The sequence below is a fragment of the Zosterops lateralis genome (assembly GCF_965231275.1).
Source record: "Zosterops lateralis genome assembly, chromosome: Z".
NCBI lineage: Eukaryota > Metazoa > Chordata > Aves > Passeriformes > Zosteropidae > Zosterops > Zosterops lateralis.
Genome location: NC_139800.1, coordinates 65,065,281 through 65,090,604, shown reverse-complemented (window position 1 = coordinate 65,090,604; position 25,324 = coordinate 65,065,281). Strand labels below are relative to the sequence as shown.

The 25,324-nt window shown below is 37.1% G+C and overlaps 1 protein-coding gene across 1 annotated transcript; it reads left to right on the top strand.

The window, feature by feature from the left end:
- LOC310923240 (3'-5' RNA helicase YTHDC2-like) lies at positions 1–22,103 on the top strand. Its single transcript, XM_083884437.1, has 24 exons — positions 1–60; positions 1,306–1,462; positions 3,178–3,285; positions 4,349–4,497; positions 4,883–5,018; positions 5,356–5,482; positions 6,489–6,554; positions 7,344–7,522; positions 7,689–7,785; positions 7,858–7,945; positions 8,047–8,127; positions 9,056–9,138; positions 10,048–10,153; positions 10,289–10,408; positions 11,209–11,481; positions 11,992–12,118; positions 12,574–12,779; positions 13,478–13,673; positions 14,757–14,866; positions 16,335–16,627; positions 17,029–17,206; positions 18,573–18,776; positions 20,714–20,896; positions 22,006–22,103. The coding sequence occupies exons 1-24, from the start codon at positions 16–18 to the stop codon at positions 22,093–22,095; spliced, it is 3,402 nt and encodes a 1,133-aa protein (XP_083740563.1). The 5' UTR covers positions 1–15; the 3' UTR covers positions 22,096–22,103.
- The last annotated feature ends 3,221 nt before the right edge of the window (positions 22,104–25,324 follow it).

Here is a 25,324-nt window from a genome sequence, read left to right as displayed (position 1 = left end):
CTCCTTCGCACGCTGATGGCAGGAGACAGCGCCCTCTCCACCGTGACCCATGTTATTGTGGTGAGCATCCTGTGGTCTTGCACGTGGGGTGGAGCAATATCTATTGCTTTGGAAAATGAGGTCCTCGTTTGTTTTATTTAAATTTGCTGAGCATTTTAGGTGGTTTTGTTTGGTAGAATCTGCTTTGACTTTAAAGACTTCCTGAGTCCTTAGAGCAGCGTGCGTGTTTTGTGGATTTTGGTGCTTTTCTGTGTGTTTGTGTTTTTTCCTGTAAAGGTATCTTGTTTTATTTTCATAATTAGTTATGTAATTAGCCAATAGTTATATAGTTAGCCAATTAGTTCACAATTAGCCAGTAATTAGTTGTGGAATCAGGAGGAGTTGAGGGTGACAGAAGTGTAAATTTTTCTGAACTTCCCCTGTCAGCCTTTGGGAGGCTTACATTGATGTGGTTCAATGTGATCGTGTCAGAATTTCTGTTATCATGTATTTGTTTTAGCAGTACCAGGTTTTCAGTCCATTTGTTTGCCCAGTGTTTTCAAGATAATGTGCAGTCTAATTGCTAGCAAATTGCTCAGGTGTGTTCATTTATGATTACATTAATATTCCTACTGTGGAATTTAATAACCTATGGGAACTAGAATGTTTATGGCAAGATTTAAGCACTGAAGATTAAAAGAAATAATGGTAAGTTTAGGTGCCTACCTGTTTATCAAAGTTAAAAAAGCATGAGAATGATCTCTAAATTATTGATGTCAGCCTACAAACCTTGTATTTGAATTGTTGTTTCATTTATTCATAATACAAAACAAAACAGAAGAATGACAAAGATGATTAATCAGTTATGTGCCTTAATCTATAGGCTTTGTGTATGACATCTCTAAGCAATCAGTCTTTTTTTTTTTTTTCTGATGGTGTCATACATTTCTTTAAATGCTCATCAATGGTGAAGTGAGAATTTATTAAAATAAGATGTACAGGATTTGTGGTTTGTGGCCTTTTCTCGAAATTGGGCTTTAAATACAAAATTAGAGAGGTTTCAGATACTCACTTTGGCCTCTGAAATTAAGGTGTGTACAGCTTCAGTGCACTTGGCTCTGATAAAAACTTTTTGAATTATTTTTTGGTTTATGGGTAGTTTTGCTAAAAAACTCTATTACTTAAACTAGATTGACACATTTTAAGGCCTCTGTAATGTGCCACTAAATCATATATTTTGTTTTTTTGAAAATATTTTGTATTTGCCAGAAGCTGTGATTTTGAATCTGTGATGTTTGTTTATTTCTTTTTTCCCTTTTCTTACAGGATGAAGTACATGAGAGGGATAGGTTCAGTGACTTCTTGCTAATAAAACTGAGAGATGTCCTACAAAACCAGAATAATTTGAAACTAATTATTTCTAGTGCTGCCCTAGATGCAAATCTCTTTATTAGGTATTTTGGAAGCTGCCCAGTAATACATAGTAAGTATTTATCTTAACTCTTAAATCTGAGTATACCTGCCCTGGGACTCACAGATCTTATTAAACTGTAGTAAACTATTCTGAGTAAAGGCACATGATGAATACGTTGAGAGTTACAGGAGTCTGTTCTTTGTGTATTCAGGTTTCTTGTTTTTTAACTATTTGGACCTACTTCAGAGTGAAGTATTTTAATCTGTAAATGCAGGTATGTCCTGCCCCACTCCACTATTAATTCAAGAAGTCAGAAAAGGTTATTGAAGTGCCATCTTCATGCTGATACAGGATTTAGGAGCTACATGAGTTTGGATATATATTAATACATTCCAGTAGAGTCTAATTCTTCAGGCCTCGTACAGGTTGTTACTGGTTGCTGGATAAAACACAGGTAACTGTACTTGTTCAGTTCAGAAATACAGGCCTAGGCAGATTGAGTTTCATGCTTGAATCACATGATTCTTTGATTTAAATGAAATTAGTAGCCATTCATCTAAGTAAATATTCAGAAAATGCATTCAGTTTCTCTTAGTTCCTGTTCAGACTGAGTCACCTGCAATTAACTTACATTCAGATGCAAAGAAAGGTTACCACCTTTACTGCTGTTTTAATTTAATTTGACTGATCTTTAATAGAGGCAAAATATAGATGTGTCGGAGATGGGGGGGTTTTGTGGGTTTGTTTTTTTCCCCCACCCTCCTGGCCTGCAGATTTTCTGCATGGGTGACCTCTTCTGGCACCTTGCAATCCTCTTACTTTTTCAACAATGATGTTCAAATTTCATGTGGTTTGAAAAGCAGCTTTTAAGAGAAATGCTTTATTTGACAACCAGGTAGATTCTCTGCATGTCAGCCTTTTTTAAAAAAATCTCAACAGTTTTAGGAAATGGGTAGGATTGCTTGCTGGTTTATTTCAGCAAATGTTTGTGAGAAGGAAACCTCTTTTCCCTTTTTTTGCAGATAGAAGTGCTTATTTCTAGTTCCCAATTTTGAATTTCTGCCCAGTAAAATAAAGCTTGCAACTTGTTGGAGACAGGAATCTGGAAATTACACATTATTTAATATCCTCTGAATTTTTTTTTGCAAGAGAGAGCCTCAGTTGTGATTGTTCTGTGGCTTTCCAGTTTACTTTTTGCAGTTTCCTGTTCTTCATGCAGAAAACATCCTTTAATGTCCACAGATAGGGTCTGGAAAATAAGTATTTTGAAAAGAAATCAGGATAAATTATTAGATGGTAAAGACTGCTGGGATGTCTCATCTGTCAAGATGTATTCAGTAAAGAAAGCCCAGCTTTGCTGAATTAGTTGAGGACATGGAGATAAATCTGTCTCCTCGCATACTTCACATGAAAAGAAGGTAGTTCAATACAAAGATACAGTATCTCCTTTTGGAACCTTGCACAAGCTTGTATTAATTACTTATTAATTAATTACAGTTTTAATCCCAGTGGCAGACTTACATGGTGAGTTCTTGTTTGTAACCCTTTCTCATTTAAAAAAAATTGTAATTAATAACTGTCAATCTTATGAAAATCTCTTGCTATAACACCTGATAAAATTGAAGAAGTCGATGAGAATCAAGGTGGCATTTTACTTTGGAAATGTTTTGGCTTGTACAATTTTAAGAAAAATAAACCCAGCAAAGATACTTTTTTTAAAAGAACAAATGCTGTAAGCAAAGGTAGTGAACATCTAATCTTTTATGGATTTTTTATACTTTTAGTCCAAGGACGACCTTTTGAAGTTAAAGAGATGTTTCTGGAGGACATTTTACGAAGCACTGGGTATACAAACAAAGAGATGATAAAGTACAAAAAAGAGAAGCAGCAAGGTTGGTGGACTTCTTAATTGTAAGGTTGGCTATGAGAATTATTGATTGAACAAACAATTAATAGGATTATTTTCCGTTAAAATTCCAGTGTCAGGAGATTAAATGAGATGTGATCAGATGACAGCAAGTATCTTTAAGCTCTCAGTAATTACATTATTGAAATAGTTTATGCAGTTAAGGAAAAAAATCACTTTGATTCAATGGTTGCATTCTTTTTGCTTTCAGTTGATAAATGTCATATTTTTTCTAATTATTATGGTGTAGAGTTACATATAATTGGGGGCTCTGCCCACATGAACAGTAAAAAAGCATAGCATGCTTTGTACCTTTGGATGCAAATTAATGCCAGCAGGATTTTGTCCATCTTGCACAAAATGTACAAGTTGTTCCCTTTAGTAACATTTTTCACTGTTCTTCGGACATGGATGTATTTTTTATAAGTGTTAACACTCTTGAGCTAAACATCACTGGTTTTCATTTAATTTAGTAGATACTACTTCAGAAGTTTTCCTGGCAACTGAAAGTAATGATCCCAATGTTTATTGAAAGAAAAATTTTTTAAAATGCAAACCCGAAATCTGTAATGTAAAATCCTAACTAGATATTTATCACAGTGCTCAGCTCTGATCACTGGAGACAGAAAAGTTTAGTTAAGTGTTTTCAACTGTTTCTTCCGCTTGTCTACAAAAATAAGTTGTTACATGCAGGGACTGTGTCACTTGTCTTAAGCATTTGACTTCTGGAGAAATATCTGGGCAGAGAGTGTGTAGAAGGTAATTACTTAGGAAGCTCCTTTAAATGCTGTAGTTTGGAATAATGGAGGCTTCAGGGGTTAAACACCAAAATGGTGGCTTTTGCCTTCTTCTTATAGCCCTTGTTTGCAGTGGTGCACTTTGGGGACCCTTAAACATGTCGTTTATGTTGGAATGGTAGTAGCATTCTAGATTAAGTGAAAGAGGTTGAATCGGTAAAACTTTGACCTGGTATAACTGGTTTTTTAGTAGAAAACAATAGATAATAATGATAACTCTAAAGCATTCTTGGGGAATACTTTGCATTCTAGAAGAGAAACAGAAGAACACTCTTGCTGAGTGGTGTTCAGCTCAAGAAAACACTAACAAACTGGCATCTCGGAGACCAAAATCAGTTCCAAGGGCAAATGAAGAGTACAAATGGTTGGATGATGGTGGTGAAACAGTATTTAATCAGCTGGTAAGTTTTTCCTTTTGTTGGGAGAGATCTTTATATTTGTGTTGTATTACTAGCCATTTAAAATCTGTTTTTTAAAGATATTGCTGTAGAGTCTCTCAGGATATTAGTGTATTTTAAAGATGGCTTTATTAGGATGAACTGCTCTAGCTGAAGTCTGTCCTTCAGTTATGGTGGCTGTACACAACTTTTCCTCAGATCAAATGGCTCGACTGCCATGGTGTGAGTACTTGAATATGACACAATCAGTGCATTAACTGATACATGAGTGCAGGATTTCTGATTGCTGCAGGGAAGACTAACCATTCAAATTCTTTGTGTGTAATGTATGACAATAAGGACAATTCTTGCAAGAGATTAATCTTTCAATCTTGTTTTTAATGTTCAGACTGAAAAAGATGTGAATTGCCTTGAACCGTGGATAGTAAAAGAAATGGATTCTTGTCTTTCTGACATCTGGTTGCATAAAGATACTGATTCCTTTGCTCAGCTGTTCCATCTTATTTTAACTGAAAATGTCAGTGGTAAGTTTCTTGTGTTATTACATAAGAAAAAGGCAACCTCAAATTTCTATGGCTATGTTTATCTCCAGGCTCAAATGTTGTTACCTTTGCATTCTGATGTCTACTGAAAAAATGGATAGGGCTAGCAGAATTAATGAGTTATTTAGTTAGTGGTTGTTTTGAGGTATTTACAGGAGTCTGTTTCTAAGACTGTGGAATTCACATGAACTGACTGCAGAGGTAAAGTGAAGAAACAAATTATCTTTGGGCTGGAATTTGAAAGCCATATTTGTGCTATATTTTGATGAAGAAATAACATTAATATTTGGTTTACTGATGGGTTTTTTTAACTTTTCAGTTGATTATAGGCACAGTGAAACTGGTGCGACTGCTCTGATGATTTCTTCAGGGAGAGGATTTTTGAGTCAAGTAGAGCAGCTGATCAGTATGGGAGCAAGTATCCACTGCAAATCATCCAATGGCTGGTAAAAATAGAAAAAACACAAGATAGATTTATTTGTCGATAAATCTATTTCTATCTCTCTTAGGAGAGAGAAAGAAAATGCTATAACACCTAGATTAATTTGCTAACTTACCACTCTGCAGTAAGAACTATAGATTGTGACAGACGAAGCAGTTTCTACCTCCTGTTAATCATGTTGTTTTCTGTAAATTCTAAATTGAATTTGTAATTACATGGTCTTGATTATGAGTTATAAACTTGGTTTCAATAGGTCTTATTTAAGACACTGTTTAGCAGAAAAAACCGTAATCTACTGAATTGGACCAAAATGTTTGACAATTCTTATTTTCATGGAGTTACCTATATTAAAAGTTCTTTGTGTTATGTTTCTGAATATGTTGTAGCATGTAAAAAGATTTGTGAATCTGTAAAAATCTCAAGTTTTGTGGTCACGAAGTATGTCTCCATATAAACAGGGAAGTACGGTAAATAATTGTGTTATGGAAGGATAAGAACTAGGATTCCAAGGATCTGATATTTGGTACTAACGCTTGAAACACTTGGGAAGGCATGCAGTTTACAGGTAAAACTGCATCAAGGAGGACAACTTCTGAAAGACATGAAATAACCCAAAGTCTTCCCACATTTTGATGAAAAACGCCTGGGGTGTGACTTCTGGGGATGACTTAAAGGGTGCTGCAAATGGGCAGTCTGATCTCTGTGGTTGGTGTGGACTTTTTAAAGGAATGGTGCATTCTTCCTTCTCATTTCCTTGTGCATGTTGCAGGTACTCCTGTGTAAAACTGACATTTTTTTGTGGTAAGGAACTGCAGTTATCTAAACATCAGATAGCTGTTAATACCTATTCAAGCACTTTCAAATGGGAAGTTGCAGATCCAGCAATAACAGTACTCATAACAATCCAGAAATGGATACAAAAGTCTGGTGTCAATTGTCTCCTCCCTGATGTGCTATTGATATTCATCTTTTGAAGTGAAAAATCTACGAAAAATACTTCACTCTTTCAGGATGGCTGTGGACTGGGCTAAGCGTTTTGGACAGACAGAGGTTGTTGATCTGTTGGAATCGTACAGGTAAGCTGTAACTGCTTTACAGAAAGAATTGCATGGCATGGTGAAAGGAGATTTGAGGTTTATGTTCTTTTAATTTAATCAGAACAGGTTTTGTTTAATCAGAACAAGTTTTAGCTTTTAATGCTGTAAAATCCAGACTAAATAGCAAGACCTTTTTTTGAGAATAGGAATATTTCAAAAACAAACAACAAAAAAGATTGTACTCAGTATCATATGTTTGCACAACTTGCTGATTTTATACTACATACCAGTTTATTTTCACATGCTTACTTTGGAGACAAATCTGTTGTGTGTTTTGATCTGTATATTGTTTATACACAACAGACATACTAAAGAAACTTTACAGAAGTAATGTTACACTAGGCTGTTCAAGAATGATTTTTTGATTAACTTACAGTTGTCATAGTTGAGATAGTGTTTTGTAAAGATTATATTTATTATAATTTCTCTTAGTGTAGCTTCTGCTAGTGGGAAATTTTTAGAGAATACATATTTTTAAAATATTTTTCCTTGTACAGATAAATGATAAGTATCTTTATACTTCCATTTGCTTATGGTTGTGTTTCAATGAAGTTTAAGAAAACTAAAGTTAACACTAAAAAATGAAGTAGCATGCTTTGTTGGTTAATATTTAAATCAGTGAACAGTAATAGTATAGTGATTCTCTTCTGCTGCACTTAAAAATTAGAATTCAAGTCATGTTGGTCTTGATCAAAGTTTGAGTTGGTGGCTGAATGCAAACCTGAAGGGGGCAGCCTTGACTCTGGTCTGTGCATTTTTCTATTACAGTGCTTCATTCGGATTTGGAAATCTGGATGAAAGTTCCCTGGTGCAGAAAAGTGGTAGTGACCTTAGTGCTGAGGACAGAGAACTACTGACAGCTTATTATCACAGTTTTGATGATGAAAAAGTTGATCTGGACCTGATAATGCACTTACTTCACAGCATCTGTCACAGTTATGATGTGGGTAGGTAAATACTCACACTCCTAGTGAATTGTTGTGGATTTGGCTGACGAATCATGCTCTTTCTTCAGAAATCCCCAAAAGTTAAAACCATATAAGTGCTAGTCTACATGGCACTGACATGTATTTGACTTTCCTCTTAACTTTGCAAACCCCCTTCCTTTTTTAGGAGCAATTTTAATATTTCTTCCTGGATATGATGAGATAGTGAGCCTGAGGGACCGCATTCTTTTTGATGACAAGAGATTTGCTGATAATGCTCACAGGTAAAACCTTTAGTTTATGTGGCTTCTCATTGCTTCTTGTAAGGATCCTTAAAACTCTTTGTCTTGCCTTAGATACCAAGTTTTCATGCTTCATTCAAGTGTGCAGACTTTGGATCAGAAGAAAGTTCTTGAAACTCCACCTTCTGGCATCCGCAAAATTGCAAGTATCAGAGGACTTTGTCAGATGCTACAATGATCTATTTTGCCTTTGCTTTTACAGTTATTACAGTTTTTCTGGTTTTCGTTTTTTTTTCATTGCAGATTCTTTCTACTAACATTGCAGAAACCAGCATAACAGTCAATGATGTTGTGTTTGTCATTGACTCAGGCAAGCTGAAAGAGGTATGAATGCCTTAATTTTTCCTAGTGCAATTCTGAACACACAGTTCATAAATGTTGGAGAATTTTTTTTTACAGTAGGCTGAGAGCTAGTGCCTGTCAGGCAACAGACCTCACTGAAGAGTTTCAGCATCCATTTGTTTTAAGACAAATACTGTAAATAGCTAGGTGTCTAAAAACCCTGTAAAAGCTAATGTAGGTTCATGTATCTTTTTCTTTTGCAATTTAGTATTTCTATTGGATTTTTAAAACAAGTCTTCAGTCTAGACCACCACCTTCCTGAGACTTATTGAACACTAGGAGTTTCCTTTTGTCAAGTCCAAAAATAATCCATTAAAGTTTTAAGCACTGGTTTTTGGGGTTTTTTTTGGTTTTTTTTGGTATGTTGATTGCCCATTCCCAAATTATTTCAATAAAAATGAGATAAAATAATGAGGCAATTTAAGAGCTAGTGCATGGCTTGGAAAATGGAATTGGATTTCCTAGGTGATAGGGACATGAAATTTCTGAAGTTTTCATAAAACAAACTTTTTTTTTGTAATTTTACATCAATCTAAGCAAAACAATGACCTAAGTAGGTCATTTCCAAGTGAGATAAAAAGGAAAACTGTGTTCCTTTTTGTCTCTCAAATAAAATAATGTATTTTTGCTTGCTTTGTGATGTCTCAGAACACATATCTTTTATTGACTTGCAATTACGTATTGACTAAAAAAAGTTTAATTTCAAAAACGATGTAGCACAAAGATACTGCAAAGGAGATACCATCATAAATTCACTGGAAACTGGGAAGATACCATTGTGCCAGAAGCTGCTGTATATAATACTGTTTCATACTTTTTAGAAAACTTCTGTTGGCAATGTAAATAACTAGTAACTTATTTCATGTCCCTATTCAGTCTTAGGTGTTTGTTCCTTTCTTTGTTTTTATAGAAGTCTTTTGATGCACTGAGTCGTGTTACAATGCTAAAAATGGGGTGGATTTCAAAAGCCAGTGCTATCCAGAGAAAAGGCAGGTAATAAATGCCTCATACTGTTTGTCATTTTGCAGATATCCCTTGTCCCATATGTTAAGAATAAAGCACACAACATAATTGTTTCTAGCCTAGCCCAGTGTCATGTTGGACAATGACAACACTCTTTCTCTGCAGACAAGTAGGGGGTCAGTATGTATTTCCTTGGAATCATTTCCCAAGTTGTAGAAAAGTGATGCTCAGGTATTTTCCAAAGGTTTAGCTTGTTTTCCCCCCATTAATTTGTTGTTCTTTTCCCATGTAGCACCAGCAGTCACAGTGTCCAGTGGGGTGTTTCCACACCTCGTCTGTGGGCAAAGGAGTGCCCACAGACAAGGGCAGAGTGCCTGTTTCACTCTCTCCAAACTGTCCGTGACTTAACAGCCCATGATCATAAGATCAGAAGTTTATGTAGCAACAAATGCCTGTTTAATCAATCATATTGGCATTAAGCTACAGTTATTTGTGTATGAATGTGAGAATTTGCTGTCCCTTCACTCACAAGTTATTTAATCTTTATTCTGCCTTTTTCTTCAAGGGTCTCTCCTGTTTAGGGGATGTGAGGGGAAGAAATTAAGTTTGCAACTTGGATTCCTTACAACAAAGGATAGCTGAGATTTGGACTGGTCTTAGGTTAGCAAAACACCCACAGCACTTTACTTAGATAACTCTTCTTTTTCTTTCTCCAGATTTCTCAGTATTGGGTCAAAATTGCAGTAAAAAATTGCACACTCTCAAAAATAATCCGTGATTGGAAAACTCTCACTTTGTGTGTGTCTTACACTTAACATTTTTGTTCATAGTACTGCTTCTACTTTTCCATTCTTAGTTTCTGTGTCTGTTCGTTGGCTTTAGGTTTTGTTTTTGAAAAGAAATCCTAATTTTCATAACTTGCCATATTTTATTTTCAAGGGCTGGGCGCCGTCAGCCTGGAGTCTGTTTTCGTCTCTTCAGCAGGCTCCGATTTCAGAATATGTTGGAATTTCAATCTCCAGAACTTCTAAGAATGCCGCTCCAGGTGTGTTTCAGTTAGAAATTAAGACTTTAAAAAACGTAATGTCATCAAACCATACTATTAATTGCAACAAGTCTTGTGTTCAGGGGTTGTTTCTAAATCTTGGTCATCTTTTTTGTTTTGCCTTTTAACTTGCAGGAGATTTGTTTGTACACAAAACTTCTGGCTCCAGCTAATTGTCCAGTTGTAGACTTTCTTACGAAAGCTCCTGATCCTCCATCTGCTGTTACTGTGAGAAATGCTGTGCATATGCTTAAGGTCAGAAAAGGAATAGGCTTAGATGGTAATTGTGTTTGATTCCAAATTTGTGGTGTCTATCTCAGTCTATCTCAGTTTGTACTGAAGCTGTTTTTAATTACTTAAGGATGTTTTGAATTTTTGTTTATTGTCTGTTGTTGCAGCAGGGCTCGCATTTAGGGATTGAAGTGAGCTGAGACACACACTCTAGTTTATCAATGTGAAAAGGGTCCTGGTTAATTCTTTTTCACAGCTCAGCCATCCTGAATCCACAAGTACTCACTGACTCAGATTACAGCAAACTCCCACTGTAGGCTTCCCTTGCAGACCCTGACTACAGGCTTTTCCTGCTAGACTCTGACTGCAGACTCCAACAGCAGGCTCTAACTGCAGACCCAGACTGACCTCACAGCAGATCCTTTACAGCAGCAAATCTCTATCCATTTGTCCTATCCTCCAGTCCTTCTGAATCATTCCTTCAGTTCCTCCTTCCATGGGATCCTCCCCTGACTAGCCAACTCACTCTTTTATCACACTCATCCTTCCTGGATATAACTGTGACTCATCAGAAGTGAGGTCCTCTGTAATCCCTTCTCCTACAGTCTGTTTTCATTTTGTGTGTGGGGATGTGTTTTTCCATGTCAAGGGAAGAGAGTTCTTCAAAGTCTTGTCTCTGTTAATAGTTTGACATGCTTTTTAAGTGTTTGGGAACAAGTCTAGTTAATGTCCAGTATTCACATTCTTTCTGCTTTCACTGTAAATTGATTTTGTCCACTGTCCCCGTCCCTCTCTCGTTTGTTTGTTTGTTTGTTTATAAACAGACCATAGATGCCATGGACCCTTGGGAAGATCTCACTGAGCTTGGTTATCACCTCACTGAATTACCTGTAGAGCCACACCTTGGTAAAATGGTGTTGTATGCTGTAGTTCTGAAGTGCCTGGATCCTGTTCTGACCATTGCCTGTGCTCTTGCCTACCAAGACCCTTTTGTGCTGCCCACCCTGGCCTCACAAAAGCGTGCAGCCATGCTGTGCAGGAGGCGTTTTGCTGCAGGGACATTCAGTGACCACATGGCCCTGCTCAGGGCTTTCCAGGTAGTATTTCATTTCAGAGAGTCCTAATCTCAGTAGATCACCCAGTCAAGGCAAATAATGTACCAGTCTGCTTGGATGTAGAGTGGTGGACTGTGATTAAGTCCTTGGAGGAGACTTTATTTTAGCCTAGTGGTTTTTCTGTGTATTGGACTCATAAATTTATAAGGGAACACTTTTTTCTGGTACGTTTTGTTAATATTTTCAAACTTTATAAAATTCTGAATGTTCCAACAATGTGCCTCTTCATATCCTACTACACTGAGAACTTCAAATCATGATCTTAATGTAATGATCGTTATTAAATTAATCATTTTAAGTTGACATAATGATCATTGTAGTGAACAGGTAAAGAGAGTCCAATTCTTGAAGAGCAAAAAGAATCTAGTTTGATGCATTTACTTTCAGAGTGGGTTTTGCATTCATTTTATTGACATAAATGTGATTTTTTTAAAAATACAGTTTTCAGTTTTAGCTTATCAAATTAATAGGCAAATGTCAAAACATTTTCAGGCATGGCAGAAGGCACGCAGTGATGGCTGGGAGAGAGCCTTCTGTGAAAAGAACTTTCTATCCCAAGCCACAATGGAAATCATCGTAGGAATGAGAACACAGTTGCTTGGCCAGCTTAGAGCGTCGGGTAAAAAACTTGGAAAAAATCTTAACCTTGTTTTAAAGTCAAGCATGTAGAAATTGTAACAAAAATCATGCTCACTGGTGTAATTTTTACTTGATTTTGAAACACACTTTCATGTGCACATTCATGCAGAGTGTGGTGTAGATGAGGAAGTGTGGCTGATCTAACTGAAAGCACTCTCATCTCCACATACCACTGCATTTCACTGTTGAGATTAATTTCTTTGGATTTTTATGTTTTAGTAAATTATTCCCATAGGAAATGTCATTGTATTGTAGAAAATAATTGTATTCTGTGTTAGTATGAAACCCCCATTTCAGTGTAATGGTTTCTTCTTGGTGCTGCTAAGGTTGGCAGTGGTAAAAAATGCAACAAATAAGAAGTTTAGTTCACCTTTATTTTCAAACTCCTTTTGAGAACCAAACAAAAGCTAACATGGCACCATTTTGCCCTGTCAGGTTTTGTGAGAGCCAGAGGAGGAGCTGATATTAGAGATGTTAATACTAACTCTGAGAACTGGGCTGTAATTAAAGCTGCCTTAGTGGCTGGGATGTATCCCAATCTTGTGCATGTAGACAGAGAAAGCCTGGTGTTGACTGAACCAAAGGAGAAGAAAGTGCGATTTCATCCTACCTCTGTTCTTGGTCAGTCTCAGTACAAAAAGGTAAAATCACTTTGAATCTATAGTTCACAAAAAAGAGCACTAAAATCTATCACATATTTTAGAAATAAATATCTTTTCCTAGTTGTCAGTACTTTAAAAGCAGCATGGGTATTTAACACTACATCTTTAGAAAATACTTTTCTAACCAGCTGATAGAATTGGAGTTGGTTCATTTTTCCACTCTTTCAATTAGTCCTTCCTCCAGATGGAACAAGGCAAAATGGCAAAAAAATCTCCTAGTTAAAAAACTGTTTTAAAGATATAATGATCCCTACTCTTAAAAGCAAGAAGTTCTGCTCTGAAACCTTTTCTTAACGTTTCTTTTTAAAGCAAAATATTTTGTTTTATCATGGTAGGATAATTTGTGAATCTGGTTGAATGATTTGTGAATCTGCGTTTTTATTTGCATGTATATTTTTATATGTCTATAATTATATCTGCTTTTATTTCTCAAAATACAGACTGATAGAATGGTTTGGGTTGGAGGGGACCTTAAAGCTTATCTCATTCCAGCCCCCTCCCATGGGCAGGGGAACCTTCCACTAGTCCAGGTTGCTCAGAGCCCCACCCAGCCTGGCCTTGAACACTGCCAGGTTGAAGTATCCACAATGTCTGTGGATAAAATGAGAAATATGTTAAAATTAATGTTAATTACAGGTAGAGAGTATAATAGCCTAGTCTTACCTGGTCTTGCACAGATTGCCCCAGCAAACGGACAAGCTGCAGCCATCCAGGCCCTCCCTACAGACTGGCTTATCTATGATGAAATGACAAGAGCTCACAAGACAGCCAACATCAGGTGCTGCTCTGTTGTGACACCTGTCACTGTGTCCCTCTTCTGCGGACCAGCCAGACTGCCAAGTAATGCCTTGCAGGCATCTTCATCCTTTCGAGGTACACTGAGTCTGCATTTGGGATGTTTCCATTGGTATACACTAGTGTGTGACGTGGAAAGCTTATTTTTCAGTAATATTTAATACATATGTTGGCTGATTCTGAAAACAACAGTGTTGTAATTCTTGTAGCTACTATTCCTGTAGAATAGTTTGTAGGTTCTGTAACAAATTTCTAAGTTTTGGGATTCCTTACACACTCATGTTCATAAATTACACAGTTCTGTGGTCTCAGAAATAACAGCATAGTTTTAAGGGAAGAATGCAGCCACAATGTCTAATGATAATACTGGTACTGAGAAGTGTAGCATGTATGTTCTTTTTCTACAGAGTACTTTATTTGATATTTTGAACCAGATTATTCAAACTGAATAGTTTATAAACAATCAATAATGGCAAACAAGTCATGTTGCTTCTAGCTGACACACACATTTTCAAGATACGTTCTACTGATATTTTTTAATTTCAATTAGCTGTACTATTAACTGTAAGTAATAGAGAATATATATAAATTTACTTTTTTTCCCTTATTTAAATTGAATCCTTTTGGAATGGAAGAAAAAAATTACTGCTGCTAGTTCTCATAGTTTGAATCAAACTAAGAGTCCAACTTACTTCTGAAGCTTTCCTGTCTTGCTTTTAAACTGTTAACCTTAGAATAGTATTCATGCTGATTGAATTGCACTTCAGGAAAATAAGGATTCCTAATTAATAGCCATATGTATATATTTTTTTTTTCTTACTATGTCATTAAATCTGCAGTTTTATAGGAAATAGAGCCACATGTGGTTTTACAAACAGCTTTAGGCAAAAGTGGTGAAGGTACATGAGTTGAGTGAGATCACATCAGTACAGGTTTTTACATAGTAGAACCTTCAGCAGGTCTGGCTACTTGATTGCTGCTGTCTGGAGCAAAGACCTTTCAGTGCATTTGCTGAAAAGAGGTAGTTTTACAAATGTTTACATTTTAAAGTCAAGTTTAGAAGGAAAAATGTTTATTGCTGATAATACAGTAGTGTTCAGTTTTTTGTACATAAGTAGAAATAGTATAGAAATGCTAATGCATCTTTCGTCTTTAATTCAGGGGGAGGGGTATCTAATGATAGCAGTGACAGTGAGATGGAGGATAAAACAACTGCTAATCTGGCACTACTGAAGCTGGATGAATGGCTCCATCTCAAACTGGACCCTGAAGTAAGTAAGAAATCACTGCTGAGTTTGCTTCATGTAGAAGAATTGTAAAAAGATGTGAAAAGGTTTTTGTAACATCTGAGTAGCCAAGAATTTTCTCTAAGAATGTCATGGTCTGTTTGGGTCTCTCAAACTACATACTCTGATTTAACCTTTACTTCATGAGCTCATCAGGAATTAAAGAGCTTCCAACCCTTTTGGCCCAGAGTTGTCTGTCACGTGAATTCATGTATTTAACATCCAAGTTGCAAAGTTTCATAACCTATCACCCATACCTTTCAATTCCTTTATCTATGAACAAAAACAAAAAAAAAACAATTAGTCACTTAAGTCAACATTGAGAGTGCTCATCCCTCTTCCTCCATCTTGGTGTGGGTGTCCTGTCTATGACATGAGGGAGCAGGAAAGCCTCAGCAGTCCAGATGCTGTTTGGATCTGCCTGAAGAACTTTCTGGGCAATATGATGTTTTATATGTCTGAGCTTGGCAGCTTTGTCCCTTTCCACAAGTCAGCAGATGCTGAAGAGACTGCCAGACAAAAGATAATGGCTGCAGGGGACAGCAAGCTGCAGGTGACAGTGGCTCCATGATGGCTCTTCTGCTCCTTCTGGCCTCCAGTCCTGCCTGCATGGTGCTCCATCAGGCCATAGCATGATCTGGGATAGCCAAAATTGGAACAGGAGCTGAGAGAACAGTCACATTGGCATACTGTGTTTTTCTTTCTCTGAGAGAATAACCAAAATTGGATCAAAAACTTGAAGCTGGAGTTGCTGAATGAGAGTTGCTGTCAGATTATGGATGGATAAATAAAAACCTCTTTGAAATAGAGGTCTTTAGGTCGTGGAGAAGCTATGGTAGGAGGTAGTTTATGGGTCATGAAACCCTTGACCTTACCAGCTCTAGTAATAATACTCTCTCTCCTAGACATGTCCAAAAGAGTGATTTAAAAAAATTTATTATAATGGAAGCATTTCTGATAATATGGGAATTAGACTATAGTCTTCTGAATTTAGTCATCACATTTGAGCAGAAGTTTCTGTAAGAAAAATGTCACTTGGACCTCTTTTTCCTCAGGTGTGTCTGAAGAGTACATGAATACAGGCTGATTTGAGAGGAAGGGCATAAAGCATGAAAAGATTGGGTTTTCTAGAAAGATAAAAAGGAAAAAAAAAGTCTATGGATGTACAATACAATGTTGGGTTTAGTACAGAGCTAAATGAAATATTTCAAAAATTACCCCACACCCAAGGAAAAGAAAGTAAATTAACATCTTAGTTTAAATATTAATTATTCCCTATCCCCAAGACTTCAGTAATTTTGGACTAAAAATATTACATATTTATGTAACATTTTTATATATTAGAAATGGCCTGTTTATATTAGAATGCCAGGTGCTGCCTGATATGAAAGACATAGGGTACCTGTCTGATCTAATTTTCATCAGTCTTTAACAGAATTGGAATTCATTACAGGCTGCTGGTATGTTGCTGCAACTCAGGCAGAAGTGGCACAGTTTGTTCCTGCGCCGTATGCGAGCTCCTTCTAAACCGTGGTCTCAGGTTGATGAAACAACTGTAAGAGCAATTACAGCTGTTCTGAGTGCTGAAGAACAGTCTGCAGGTCTGCAGCAGCCTTCAGGAATTGGCCAGAGACCAAGACCTGTGACTTGTGAAGAACTTCCTTTGGCATCTACATGGAAGTCAGCCAACTTGAGTCGAAAAAGCTCAACAGAAACTGAATTGTCTGACTCTTCTAATGCTGAAAAGTAAGATGTTGAGGTCTTCTGTTCACTGTAGGTTGCAATTTATGTATACAAGCATCACTTAAATGTCTGCTAATAATAAGGACGTGGAAACAGTGGAAATACAGTTGATAGGTGTTGTACTTGTTGTATGCTGCATTGTAATCCCACTGAGAAGTATTTCATACACAAGCCTGCTGTTTGAGAGAGCAATCAGGAATATTGTCCATGAATTGTGATCTTTGAGAAGTAGCAGAAGAGGTTTAACAGTAGTATTAAAAAAAATACATTATCTGTGTGGGCTTTTCAGTTAAGGTTTAATATATTCTGTAGTTGCTGTAATACATGTGGTCATGCAGTAAGCTGACAGGTCGATGTAAATTGTTCAATGACTGCTTGTGAAACTCAAGGTATGTTCTTTTTAGGGTTTCAGTGAAATCTACATCTCCTGCACTCCACCAGCCAAAGAAGTACAAAGAAAAAGACATTTTACTCTGCAAACGATCCTCAGATGACAGATCATCTCAGTCCTCAGTGAAGCCTGCAGACAGCAGTAGCTATCCCAGCCCCTGTGCTAGTCCTTCTTCTCCAGTATCTGGAAAGGTAGAGTTCTCAAACATGTGACCCTGCTCTTCAAAAGTAACATAATTTCTTACTGATATAATTCTGCAACTATTAGGTATTTTATTAATAAATTAGGAACCTAACTTAACTTTTAATTTGTAACGGCTTCATAATACTTCCTTTTGGAACTTAAAATCTAGACTAAATATCCTTGTTAAACTAGTTCAATACAGTAAAAATAGTATTTGTGGACTGCTGAGGTAAATCTATCCAAAGTAGAAAAAATTAGATTTTTTTAAAAAACTTACTCTAATAAGCAGCAAAGGTGTATTCATTTTTTTCAAATAGATTAGTATATTGTATGCACACTCTTGAAGTTTTTGGATTCTGCCTTTCTCTGTTTCTGTAATAGCATACATTGACACTGATTCTCTTTAACTATTGTGTTATCTGTGTTATCTGCCTTATTATGACTGCTTGGGTATTAGGTTAGGGGTCATTGGTTGGAGACAGACACACAGCTCAGCAAGGGTCATCAGCAAACAGTCAGGATTTATTATGGCTGCCCCCTTATATAAGGTTTCAAATTTCCTGGGTTTGGTAGCTGATTGGGTGGGATCTCTGCACCACACAGTTCTCTGGCCAGTGATGTGTCTGCAATTAGGATCAAACGGAATTGGCTGGGGGTCCCCTGTGTAAGTTTGAATCCAGCCTATCGTTACCATACCCAGGAACCTGTTTTTCTTTTAGGCAGGTCGAGTTTGGTGGTCTGATATGGCAATATTTATCTGGCAGCTACAGACCAGCTGCACTGTGACACTTGGGGGGTTTTTTTTGTGATGGTTATTTTAATAAAACACACATTTTTTAATGAGATTACTGTCATAGTTGTCCCTAGATACTTGAATAGTAAACTGCAGTAATACTAAAGAGATCACTGAGAGGAAACCTCACGGACTCGTTGGAGGATTTAGTAATTCCTCTTGAGTCTTTCAGCTTTTAAATTCCAACACTATAAAAGGAAGAAAAAAGAAGATAGAAATGTGAGTACCGTGCTGTAGGCAGCAGTCTAGGATGATTAGTTTTGGTGCCATCTCAAGGTGTGTCAGACTTAAACCAATTGTAATTAATCACTAGACTTTTTAGTCCCATTCTGCTCTACTTGTTTTCTGCCCCTCGTGGATGAAATACTATTTTGAAAAGTGCTTTAAAAATGTAAAATAGATGTGAAAAACATTTAAAGCCATTTCAGACAAGACCAGCTGATAGATTTTATGTTTCTTCTAGAACCTGAAGGAAGAAGGGAGGAACACAGTCAAGAGATTTCTATCTTCATCTGTGTAAAACATAGAAATAAAGCCTGTTTTATTTTATTGTATTTATTAATTTAATTAATTTTTTCCAGGGTTGCAAATCTCCTTCACCAAGACAAAATATGCCAATTCGGTACTTTATAATGAAAAGTAGCAACCTGCAAAACATTGATATTTCTCAACAGAAGGGAATATGGTCCACTACGCCAAGTAATGAGCGGAAACTGAACGGAGCCTTTTGGGAGAGCAGTGTGGTTTACTTAATATTTTCTGTTCAAGGGTCTGGATGCTTTCAGGTGAGTCTTAATCTAAAACGAAATATTAGCAGTGGTTTATGGTTTAGGAGGGTGCAGCAACTGACTTTGTGTAGTGTGGACAGCTTTGCCTATGACTGCTGACTTCCTGAGAGGCAGAGCAATGTGTAAGTATCTGTGCTTGCTGAAGAAAGCAAGCACATTCTCCTCTGAAATATGCTTGTCTCTCAAAAGCTGATGTGGAATTGCCTCCAAACATCATGAGTAAGAAAACTGTTTGTGCCCTGCAGTAATCCTCTAAAACAACAACAAGCAGGAAAAAAAAATCCTAACCAAGTAGGGGATTGCTGCTGTTTGCATGCCAAACTGTGTATTCTAAGTGAGCAAGCAGTTACAGTCAAATCACAGCTTTCTAAAGCCAAGAAACTCATAAATTTCTTTATTTTTATGAAAATATTTTTTTTTATTTTTCTTTAGTTTAATTTTTATAAAACTGGTTTAATTCACTTCCAGTTAGGAGGCTGGCCATGATTCTTCCAGAACTGTGTCTTGACTTCAGATTCAGTGAGATATTTTTCAACAGTTTGTTGGTCAAATCTGTGGTCAGTTTGAAGTTCAAAACTTGATCTTGTAGTGCAAAGTTGCAGGTTAGCTGTGACCCTGCTAAATTCAGTTGTTCCAGGTAAAGAAAGTTCAACTTGCTTCTTCATATATAAACTATTTGTAGAAGTCACCTGAACTGAAAATCTAATAAGCCAACCGAAACACAGCTGTCTTGGCACTACCACTGAAGGACTGCAGTGACACATTACATATGGTGTAATGTAATTACATAGGTAATACATATAATACATATATTGTATTACATACATATATACATGTATGTAATGTAATTGCATATGAAGGTTTGGCAAATGGGAAAAGTACTCGAAAGTAATTTTCAGCAAGTTAGTTGATACTTAAAATGGCTGTTGCACTGGTACTCTCAGACATGGAAGTGGGGAAGGGAAGACATGCTGAAGTCAGGAGTGTAGGTGATTGACCTTGCCCTGCCCTTCCAGTTTTTGCCAGTGCATTGCACCCTTATGGGAATGTGAGCTTAACTTCCCTATTAATCTTCTCTTGTGCAGCTGTCTCTTTCTATTCCACATTTATTTTTTCCTCCATTCCCTTTTATCAATTCTCATTTAAGTCTGGCTTGAGCTAACGAGGACTTCTTGTCTTAAAACAGTATTGTGTGCTAGTAATTTACACAGTGAACTGCATCTTTTGAGCTGCTAAGTCCTAAATGGCATAAATTCACCTGAACAGTTGATATGTTGTGTGTGGGGTTGGGTTTACTTTCAGCTTGTTTGGTATGTGGGTAAATCAGGGTGTCCTTAAGTAAGTTAGATGCTGTCTTGGGTTTGGGGTTTCATTCATTTTCTTTTTGAATATTTGTCATGTTGGAATTTCATCCAGCTTCACTAAAGAAGAAAATAAAAGCAACTTTGACTTCTTTCTTTGAAGAACAGCTACACTCTCCTAATTCTGTATGAAAGTTTGTTAGCATAGAAGGAACATGAGAAGGAACAAATGGATTTCTGCAAAAATTACCTCCAAGTAACAAGGAATATGAATATCTAATAGACTATCCTGTAGTAGAATATTCATCTTGATTTCCTTCTGCTTCAGGTGGTTATGCAACAGCTTTTTAATGTGTTACAAAGCTCAAAAAACCTTCAGTGATAATTTTGTCATTGAGAGACATTCCTTATGGTCATACCCTACAAGGCATATTTGAAGTGGAAAAAGAAGTGATACTTCTAACTTTCTGGATGCAAACATTTTGGAAGCTCCAGCATCAGGGTGGAGAGTGGGTGAATCACTTTGAAACTACTTTAAAAGCTTCACAGGAAGTTCAGTTATTTATCTCATTCCACCATAGACAGATACAGTCTCATTATGTCTGTTCTTTCATATTTCAATTTTTGTCCCAGGGTTTTGCTAGAATGTGTTCAGCGATTGGGTGTGAGAAAAGTCAAGACTGGGGATCTGCTGGTTTTGGAGGTGTGTTTAAGGTGGACTGGATCCGAAAAGAAAGCATTCCTTTTCAGTTTGCACACCATTTGCTCAACCCGTGGAATGACAGTAAGAAAGTACAGATAAGTAGAGATGGCCAGGTAATGTTACTCTCTTCTGAAGTTTTCTTTACTTGGTAGAATTGTGCATTTTTTATTAGCTTGTTCAGCCTTGACATTTATCTCCACTTTTTGTGTATCTGCTAATCTGAATTCACAGTTCATCAGTGTATTGTACCTTCAGCTAATGCAGAATTACTGCTGAAGTAATGGAGCTGTTTTGGTAAAATCAAAACAGTTTCTTGCTTATGTGTTTAAAAAAAATTATTTAAAGATGGATGCTTCAAAAAAGAAATTGTTGTGTTTGTTTTTTAGTTTGTAATTTAGTTCTGGAGGTTTGTGCCTTGTCTGGTTGAAATATGTTCTCTTAGATAGTCTGTCACACCCAAATAACTGTTCATAATTATAAGTTTTTTTCTGTAAAGCCTGAAGAGAATCCTGAGGTTTGAGGAAGAGTAAAGTTCAAGACCATTCTTATATTTGTTAAAGTTCTAAAATGCAACTACAAAAAGCCAAAGAAGTGGCACAAAATCTCTGTGTGGCAGTTTCTGTCCTCTCCCCATCCCCTCCCAAAACATGTCCTTGATGATTCAAGAGCTAAAGTTTTTATATCACCTTCTCTTCTTCAAAACCTCTCTCCAGTTGTAAGAAACTGGAGGAAAGGAGAAGTACAAGGAAGGAAAGGATGGCCACTGTATTTCCTGTGACCTCTCTTTCCACATTCTCCACGACATTTGATGGAATTCAACTTAAAAGATGTGGAAAATAATGATCTTTAGTTAGTAAGTGACTGAATCTGTAGGAGGTACAAAGTATCTGGTGCATCTGTTCTTGTGTATGGTGGTAGTGTGTTCACTAGAAATTATCTTTGTTGAGGACTGACATCTCACTGTGAATGAAAACACCCCATCCCAAACACCCTGTAGGCCAGGGTGGCTTGTGAAAGTTTTTATCTCCTGCTCAGCCCTAGTAAGAAAACCTTGTGCTGCTGGGAGTTCTAATGTTTGTCCCAATAGCAAAAGGGGTGAGCTCTCCTAGAAAGATTGAAAGCAATCACCAGCAACCTCATCTAACAATTCAGTAATAAATAGCATCTGTTTGCTCAATAGTAGCAGAGCAGGTAACTTTCCTGACTTCCTAATCATTTCTAGGAGCTGGAACCACAAGTTGGAGAGCAGTTGCTGCAGCTTTGGGACCGTATTCCTTTGGGAGGAAAAAAACTGCCTGAGCATTCCAAGTAATATGACAGAGGTAGTTATTTATGTATTGTTGCTGGTTTTGTGGTACAGAAAAAGCTGTGCACATACAGTGTACCATCACAGTATTTTCTTTCCTTTGTACCTTGTGGAAGAACAGGTACACGTGGTACTAAATATTCTGTTCATTTTGGTTTTCTTTCACCTGGTTTAGGTTGTTGAAGCATCAGCCATGAGAAGCAGCATCTCTACAATAAAGATGAGGAAGAATGTGACACAACCTCCTGACATTCTTCATCATGCTGTGGAGCTAGAAGTGGAAAAATAAGAGAGAATTGTGTTGGTTTCAGTGTTTACTTGCCAGCCCTGTTTTTTGACTGAGTTGGTTTTTTTACAGTATTGCGCAGTTGATACTTAAAAAGACAGTTAAGTTCAAAAAAAGTTTGAAACAATGGACCTCATGTAAGTTGTCTCTGGGTTTAAAATAGCATAGCAGACAGTTTAAATATGCAGTTTACAGTTAAAGCTTTCTCAACCCAGTGAAAGGTATGAGAATGTAAATGTTAATTAATCAGTCTTGCAGTTCAGTTAAAATAAATACTAACTCCAAATATGTTGAAAGGCTCCTTAAGTCTTTTTCTACATCCACAGTGCAAGTGAGCAGAATATATTCATACAAACAACTAGGCAGCTGGAAAAGTTAATTTTTAATTTATTTAAAGGTTATTATTTTCAAATAGTTTATTTTTTAATTTTAGTTATTATTTACTTAGTTATTTATTTATTTATTATTGGATTTAATTATTTTAAATTAATTTTATTTAAATAAAAAAGAAGGAGCACGAGACTTCTGAGATCAGGTGCATCCACTGATGTTTCCAATTTCAGTTATTTTTGACCTCTAAGACGTGACTCACACCTCGAGAAGCTGAAACAGTCTTTCAGAGGCCTGTGGCCAAGTGGTATTTCAACAGTTCACTAATTTAGGCACTGTTAGAAGATTTGTATTTCTTTAAAAAAGAATAAAAATAATTACCAGTAGAACTTCCTTGATCATTTAACATAGTCCTCATGCTTTCTTTCAAGTTGTTTCTTTTTCTTCCATACCACTTCTGTCTTGGTTTATTTGGCTTTTTTTCAGTCCTTAACACACTGTAATGTTGTAATGTAAGGCTGGTATAAAATGGGTATGATCACTGTCAGCACTGTTTGTGGTCATCGTTGGGTTAAACCAAGACTTTTTCTGCTTCTGAGCCTCCACCTGTGTTCTCATGTCTGTTCAGGATATTACCCCACGCATTCATTTTGCATTCCATGTTGTGAGTTCCTCACATGAGCCATCAGTTCGACCTTGGCCAAGATTAACTGGGTGCCTGTAAGGCTGGTACTGCCTAATACCTTGTTTCTCAAGAGAGTGCATACAAGGGAGGCATGATAAAAGCTGAGCTGTGCTGCCTCCTTAGGAGCATATTCCTGAAAACAGGTAACGGTGGCAGCTGTTTTGCCACAGACGGGTTTTTTGGGTTTTTTTTTTTTTTTTTTTTTTTTTTTTTGGTGTTTTTTTTTTTTGTTTTTGTTTTTGTGTGGTTTTTTTTGTTTTGTTTTGTTTTGTTTTGTTTTTTGTTTTTGTTTTATTTTTTTTTGTAAAATACCATGTAGCATAAAATTGCTTATTTGCTCCTACTCTTTTCTTTAAATATTTGCTTTACTACATTTTTCCCCCATTGTTGAGCTGGCATATTTTCTGCTCCATCATCACAATATTAAGCATTGTGGAGCTTAATTCTACTGAGGGGTTTTTTGTAGCTTTCATTTTAAATGCTTCATACTGGCTGTTGTAGAAAAGAAGAAATTAAATCACAGCTCATACCTGGCAGGCCCACCACAGGGTTGTGGTTGGATTAGTTCATAGTCATCCCCAGGCGTGTTGTCTTTAAAGTGAATTAAGAGTGGTTTCTGCAGCTACCAATTCCAGCTTTTCTTTTTGTGAAATGATGCTGTAGTGATTGTTCCAGAGCAGCCGCTTTTCTAGATGTATTCAGTTATGGGTTTCACCATCTGGAAAACATTAGCAGTTAGTCTTGTATTGCTCTACATCTTCCTGTTCACACTTACTGCTCTGTTTTCCTTCCATGTGGATCATGCTGCACTGCTCTCAGCTATCTCTCCTGCTGCCTTTGTTGCATCTTCTTACAGGAACCACAGTGCGCAAAGGACGTTATGCTGCCCTGGATTAAAAGCTTTATTTGCTGTTTTGTTTCTTTTGGCAGATGTTGAAATGGGCCTAAACAGGAAGGGTGTAAGTCTGGGTGAGAGGAAATATGTGGGCTGATGTCTGTACAAATTTGGTGGGTGAAGGTATGGGTGTTAAAACTTGCAAATAGGTCTTAATATGTCTACTAACTTTGGGCGGTAGGTTTGTTACCGGGCCCAGCTTGGCTCCTGGGAGAGACAGGGGTCTGCACAAGCCTGAACTTCAGGACTTTGGGGTAAAACAGGAGGTTCAAGGGGGAATATGGGGTAGATGGTTTGGGCAGGCTGTACCTTCCCAGTGCCTTAGCCAGTGGGGAAAGGAAGCGGGAAACATGTGGCCGGGAGTTTAGGATAAAAGGAGAATGCACCCTTCAAAATGCCGGGAGAGAAAACCCTGCAGGGTGTGTGCCCCAGTGGACTCTCCCTTTATTCAAATAAAGTTGAAGGACTCCTCTATCTCCTTTTTACACATAAACCTCTGGCGTTTGTAGATTTTCCAGACATGATTTTAAAAGCAAATTGGTTCTAAGGAAAGCAGATTGTGTGTTGTATTACATTAGAGAATAGTCCTGATAAAAAACATGTCTCATTGTCAAATCAGGCAATCTAGAGGAGGCTCTATTTCATTTGTGTCAAGCCAATGTAATAAATGAGACAGCCGGATTTGAAAAAAATATAAAATTTATTTTTGTGTAACAGCGAACTCAGCCACAATAAAAGGACAGCCCCGATCCCGGGATCAGAGCTGGGTGAACACAGGACAGGCCTCTATTGCACCAGCCTCCCTCGTTCACAAATCCCACCACCAAAAGTGTAGTTTATATACAGTTTATTCTCCCTGAGGCAGGGTTCCTTTGTCCACTTCTGCTCAGATCGCATATTCATGCGTCTTCTTTTGGGACTTCAGTTCTCCTGGATGGCCTTCTGGGCGGGGACAAGGAGTTGATGAGGTTTCTGAGAAGCTGATATTGATACATCAGTCTTGACAATCTTGGGCTCCTGTTGTTGATGCATATCTGGA

What these genes read in the sequence shown, in the direction of transcription:
- LOC310923240 (XM_083884437.1), top strand. Translation starts at nt 16, where the DNA reads ATGGCAGGAGACAGCGCCCTCTCCACCGTGACCCATGTTATTGTG. An exon ending in AAACAGTATTTAATCAGCTG is followed by an intron (nt 4,498 to 4,882) that starts GTAAGTTTTTCC and finishes TTTAATGTTCAG; the next exon opens with ACTGAAAAAGATGTGAATTG. An exon ending in CTTCTGGCATCCGCAAAATT is followed by an intron (nt 7,946 to 8,046) that starts GCAAGTATCAGA and finishes TTTTCATTGCAG; the next exon opens with ATTCTTTCTACTAACATTGC.